Source organism: Bison bison, unplaced genomic scaffold, assembly GCF_000754665.1.
Source record: "Bison bison bison isolate TAMUID 2011002044 unplaced genomic scaffold, Bison_UMD1.0 scf7180017864068, whole genome shotgun sequence".
NCBI lineage: Eukaryota > Metazoa > Chordata > Mammalia > Artiodactyla > Bovidae > Bison > Bison bison.
The window spans coordinates 3,360,529-3,365,509 of record NW_011494640.1 but is presented as its reverse complement, the minus strand read 5'-3'; the positions used below and the strand labels follow the sequence as shown (position 1 = coordinate 3,365,509).

Sequence of the window (4,981 nt, the reverse complement as noted above, 5' to 3'; positions counted from 1 at the left end):
CGGCATGCGCTGTGCGGGCTACCTGGCCGGGGGCATCGATTCGTGCCAGGTATGAGACCCGCCGGATCGGAGGGTGGTAGTGGGCCACTCCCCGGCGGCGGGACCGCCTCCTTTCCTTCTACAATTAGGCTGTCACTCAACTTCTCTGCACCTCTGTGTCCTCATCGCTAAAACGGGTACAAGAGTGGTAACCCCAGTAGAGCTCAGAGCTGCCTGTAAGGGTGTCGTTGGGGTGAGGGGAGGTGATAAGTGGGTCCACACAGTGCCCTCTCTCTTGCCTCTCTCTTGGTCCTTGCAGGGTGACTCGGGAGGCCCCCTGACCTGTTCTGAGCCTGGCCCCCGCCCCAGGGAGGTCCTGTACGGGGTCACCTCCTGGGGGGACGGATGCGGGGAGCCAGGGAAGCCTGGGGTCTACACCCGTGTGGCTGTGTTCAAGGACTGGCTCCAGGAGCAGATGAGCGGTGAGCACCTTTCCCCCCACCCGCACCCCTTGCCCAGAGTGCCCCATAACTGCCCTGGGACGAGCCCGTTTCTATTCCACCGGCCCCCAGGCTCCTGCGTGGGGAAAGCCTATTTTCCTCCCGGGAGGGATTTGGGGGGCTAGGACTTAAAGCGAGGGGAAGGTGGTAAGCTAACCCCTGACGCCCCCTGCAGCCGCCCCCTTCAGCCGCGAGCCCAGCTGTAGGGAGCTTCTGGCTTGGGACCCGTCGGAGGAACCGCAGACAGAGGCCGCCCCACTCTGCACCTTCTACGCCCACCTATGCCTGGGGCCCGCGGGCGCCTGTGCGCGTCTGGCGCACCAGCAGTGTCTGCAGCGCCGGCGGCGATGTGGTCAGTCCGGTTCCCGGGGCTGGGCCGAGGGGGAGCCAGGGTCTGGCCCACGTCTGACCGCCGCTCGGACTCTCGTTCCGCCCGCAGAGCTGCGCTCGCTGGCGCACACTCTCCTGGAGCTGCTGCGGGGGGCCCAGGAGCTGTTCGGCCCTCGCCTGGGGGTGCGGCGCCTGGCCCCAGCCCCGGCTCGCCCCGCTCCGTCGCTTCGGGATCCTCCCAGGCACCCCTCCCGCGAGCAGCGGCTGCACTCAGGTACCCCAAGCCCTTCGCAGCCCGGCCCCGGCCAACCCCAGCGCTGCCGCGCCGTTCCCCTAACCCTGCGTCTCCCCAGGATCGCCTCCCCGGGCTGCTGGCGCTCGGTTCTCTAAGCGGAGATCAGAGCGGCGCGGGGAAGTGAATGGTAATGACGCCCCCTACCGGCGGCCTCAAGGGGAGCCGGCCAAGGGAGGCCGCGTCCAGGAGGGGACTCTTGGGGTTGTCTGTGCTGGGATGCAGTTTCACCCCATCTGGCAGCGGTCAGACCCGCTCTCGCCCTCCCTCGCAGCAGGACGCATGATTCTTTGGGCGGGGGGCGGAACTTGTGACTTTGGGCCCGCTCCAGTGTCCATAGAGGCTGGGCTTTGTGTTACCATTTAACCCCTCTCAACTTCAGCTACCCCATCCCAGCATGTGGAGGTCTGCCCACTGGGAGGTGTCCCGAGGTTCTGGTGGAATACCACCCCGACTCCACACTAGCGTCAGCTCTCTCTTATTCCTGAGGTCTCTCCTGCCCTGGGCTGGAGCCCTTGCGGCAGAAGCTGGCCACCCTCCAGGGCACCCACGCCTGGATCTTGCAGGTGCCCCCGGAGCGCCTGGCCATGGACTTTAATGAGGTGGGTCCCCAGGCTTCCCAGACTCCTTCACAGTGGCCTGGGAAGGCTAACCTGGGCCAGCCATGCTGGGGAGGGGAAACAGAAGGGACCCTCCCCCAACAGCCTGGGTGGAGGTGGGGGAGGGTGTCCATGGATGGAGGGACGGCTATGGGGAGGGCAGCTGAATGTGAGCTGGGTGCTGGGTGGGTGTGAAGGAGTGGAGAGGAGGTGGGAGTGGAGTGTAGGTGTGTCCAAGTGAGCAGGAAGTGTGCTGGATTAGCGGGAGGAGCTGGGGACAGGGTAGCTCTGCCTGTGAGTTTCTGGGGCAAGAAGGAGGGGGACCAGGAATGGGGTTGTGGGCCCCTGAGCTGTCTGCCTCCCTCCTCTGCAGGTCCTGGCAGATCTGGGCTCCAAGACACTGACCGGGCTCTTCCGAGCCTGGGTTTGGGCAGGCTTGGGGGACCGGCATGTGGTCTTCGGTGGCCTGGTGGGTCTGGAGCCAACCACACTGGCCCGAAGCCTTCCCAGGCTGCTGCTGCAGGCCCTGCAGGCCTTCCGCCTGGCAGCCCTGGCAGAGGCAGAGCCTGAGGGAGCCCGCAAGGGTTCAAGGCAGGGCCGAGGGCTGGGGAGGAAGGGGCGCCACCCACTCAGCCCTCACGGGCCCCCAGTCAGGTGGCCCTGAGCCGGGTCTCCACTCCACCCCGTGTCCCCCCACCCTCATCAGAAACACTGCTCCAGGGCCTGGGAGGGGATCAAGGAGCACGATGACATACCATCACTGCCAGAGTGGGGTGGGGGCAGGGGGTTAGGGCTCCATGTGTTCTCAGATGCACCACCAGAAAATCACAGCTGCTTTAATAAACATTATTTATGATCCACAAAGACCACTCTAGAGCTTCTTTAGGGTGGGACTGGGGTGGGTGGACACTGGGGCTCAAGGGGTAGGGCCCAGCCTCCAGATTCAGCTGATAGAGGTCACAAAGACACTGGAGGAAGGCTGCAAACCCTCCAGCTCAGGATATCGGTCTGCCTCCCAAGAAATGGCAGCAGCCCACCTGCCTGTCCCCGCTGCCCTGTCCATGGTTGCCAGCGCTGCCCCCAGCCTCCAGCCTCTCTGCCCAGCCCCGACCCTCACCGGTAGCTGTGGGGAGTTCCTTTGCCTTATGTCCCTCGGCTCTTGCCCCAGCCAGCCAGTCCCTGTCCCCACCCCCTCATCACCTGCCCCAGTTTCTCTGCCCTGCCGCAGAGCCTAGAGGTGTCAGATTGCATTTCCGGCTGCCTCTTTCCTTTGCACCCCCCCACGCCCCCACCCTGCACCTGTCCCCTTGGCACTCACCCACACTCCCCAGCCCTGCCGACCGGAGGGACAGACCCAAGACCCAGTCAGAGGAACAGGATGGAAGGGTCTGTGTTAACACTAGTGCTGCTGGCCGCCCTGGTTGTGTGTGGTAAGAATGGCCATCACCCTCCCCAAAGTGTCCTCATTGCATGATCTCCTCCCTCCTCTCCTGGGACACCCTCTCCCAGCATCAGGCTCACCTCCCCACTCCCACGGCCACTTTTTTTCCCTGGAGGGGCCGCCCCCCGGGGTCCCACTGCATGCCCAGCAGGACCTCAGGGCAGCGTCCTCCCTGGGCCCCTGTCCCCCACCCTCCCCAGGCAGCTGGGGCTTGAACGAGGAGGAGCGGCTGATCCGGCACCTGTTTGAGGAGAAGGCCTACAACAAGGAACTGCGGCCCGCAGCCCACAAAGAGAGCGTGGAGATCTCCCTGGCTCTCACCCTCTCCAACCTCATCTCCCTGGTGAGCGGCCCCTCCTGGCTGGTGGGGGAAGGGCAGCAGCCACAGCTTCCTGGAGGTCCGGCTGGGATGGCCATGGGGAGGAAGGTCAAGGCCCCGGCCCCAGCTCCAGTAGGTCCTCTCCCCTGGAAATGTGCTCAGACCCTCTCCATGCCCCGTACTGCCTGCAGACCTCAGGTGATGCCCCTTCCCCTCCAGTTTCAGTCCTGGGTTCTCCCCCCACCACCACCCCATTTTGCACTTTCAAGGGTGCATGTGCCCTATGACATGTGCCACATGACACTTTCAAGAGGCCATGTGCCCTATCTGCTTTTTGGTCTGTCCATCCACTCCTGACTGCTAGGGACAGGTCATCATCGTGGTCTCCCCCAGGGTGGGAGCTGGGAGAAGGCACCTGGGGAACGTGTACCGGCCTCTGGGGCACCGGCTTCCTGTTTGATTACAGAAAGAAGTCGAAGAGACCCTCACCACGAATGTGTGGATCGAGCAGGTAAGGAGAACACCCCACACAGAGCCAGCGGGTGGGAGAGAGGATGCAGGGCCCAAATTCCCCTGTGCTTGCTTCTGCTGGGGGATTCCCAGCTTGCTTCAGACACTGTCCTCCAGGACAGACTGGCCCTTGCCTCCCAAGAAACCCCAGACCCAATTGCCCTCACCAGCTACTGCCACCACAGCCCAGATAGAGCCTTAGGTGAATTAGGATCTTCATCTCAGGGAACACTGTCACAGAGGCTTGATTTTATTAGAAGACACTGTCTGCTACCTGTCAGTCGGTCTCCTATGTCCACTATGGAAACAGTCCTCCCTTAGTTGTGCAGTGCACATCCTATACAGCTGTACATGACAGACCTGAGTCCCGCTCTGTACCCATCTCCCCCAACCTCTTTTGTCCCAGCCCCAGATCCTGTCGAGTCTCCCCAGCCAGGGAAGTGGTCAGCACAGGGTGTAGGGGGGGAGTGGGGGACCCCAGACAACAGCAGAGCCCACTGCTGACATTCCTTTTGGGCTTCCAGGGCTGGACAGACAGCCGGCTGCAGTGGGATGCAGAAGACTTTGGGAACATCAGCGTCCTGCGTCTGCCCGCTGACATGGTGTGGCTCCCAGAGATTGTGCTGGAGAACAAGTTGAGCCGTAGCCCTCCTCGCCTCCCACTGCCTTCCCACCTCTACCTCCCCCAACCCTGGCCAGCACTCACTGTGGCCCTTGTCCATGTCCCCCAGCAATGACGGCTCCTTCCAGATCTCCTATTCCTGCAACGTGCTCATCTACCCCTCGGGCTCCGTCTACTGGCTGCCACCCGCCATCTTCCGTTCTTCCTGCCCCATCTCTGTCACCTACTTCCCCTTCGACTGGCAGAACTGCTCCCTCAAGTTCAGGTGCCCCCACTTCTCTGACCGCCCCTCCCCTCCAGGGCACCCTGCCAGGGGCCGAGGGAAGCAAACACTCCCCCCGCCCAGGCAGAGGCCCCATCCCCATCCCCACCATGGCCCCAGCCAGCGG

The 4,981-nt window shown here is 63.4% G+C and overlaps 2 protein-coding genes across 2 annotated transcripts in view; both read left to right on the top strand.

Moving 5' to 3' along the window:
* PRSS56 (protease, serine, 56) overlaps window positions 1-2,364 on the top strand; it is a 5,432-nt gene extending 3,068 nt beyond the window's left edge. Inside the window, 7 exon segments of the mRNA XM_010837091.1 lie at window positions 3-49; window positions 299-461; window positions 655-831; window positions 919-1,083; window positions 1,163-1,231; window positions 1,591-1,703; window positions 2,074-2,364. Of these exon segments, the coding sequence (XP_010835393.1) occupies window positions 3-49; window positions 299-461; window positions 655-831; window positions 919-1,083; window positions 1,163-1,231; window positions 1,591-1,703; window positions 2,074-2,364 (1,025 nt within the window).
* A 677-nt stretch (window positions 2,365-3,041) lies between these two features.
* The window catches only part of CHRND (cholinergic receptor, nicotinic, delta (muscle)), a 7,360-nt gene continuing 5,420 nt past the window's right edge, over window positions 3,042-4,981 (top strand). Inside the window, exons 1-5 of the mRNA XM_010836955.1 lie at window positions 3,042-3,130; window positions 3,342-3,484; window positions 3,927-3,971; window positions 4,495-4,604; window positions 4,702-4,857. Of these exons, the coding sequence (XP_010835257.1) occupies window positions 3,079-3,130; window positions 3,342-3,484; window positions 3,927-3,971; window positions 4,495-4,604; window positions 4,702-4,857 (506 nt within the window). The 5' untranslated portion in view covers window positions 3,042-3,078. The remainder of the gene's footprint in view (window positions 3,131-3,341; window positions 3,485-3,926; window positions 3,972-4,494; window positions 4,605-4,701; window positions 4,858-4,981) is intronic.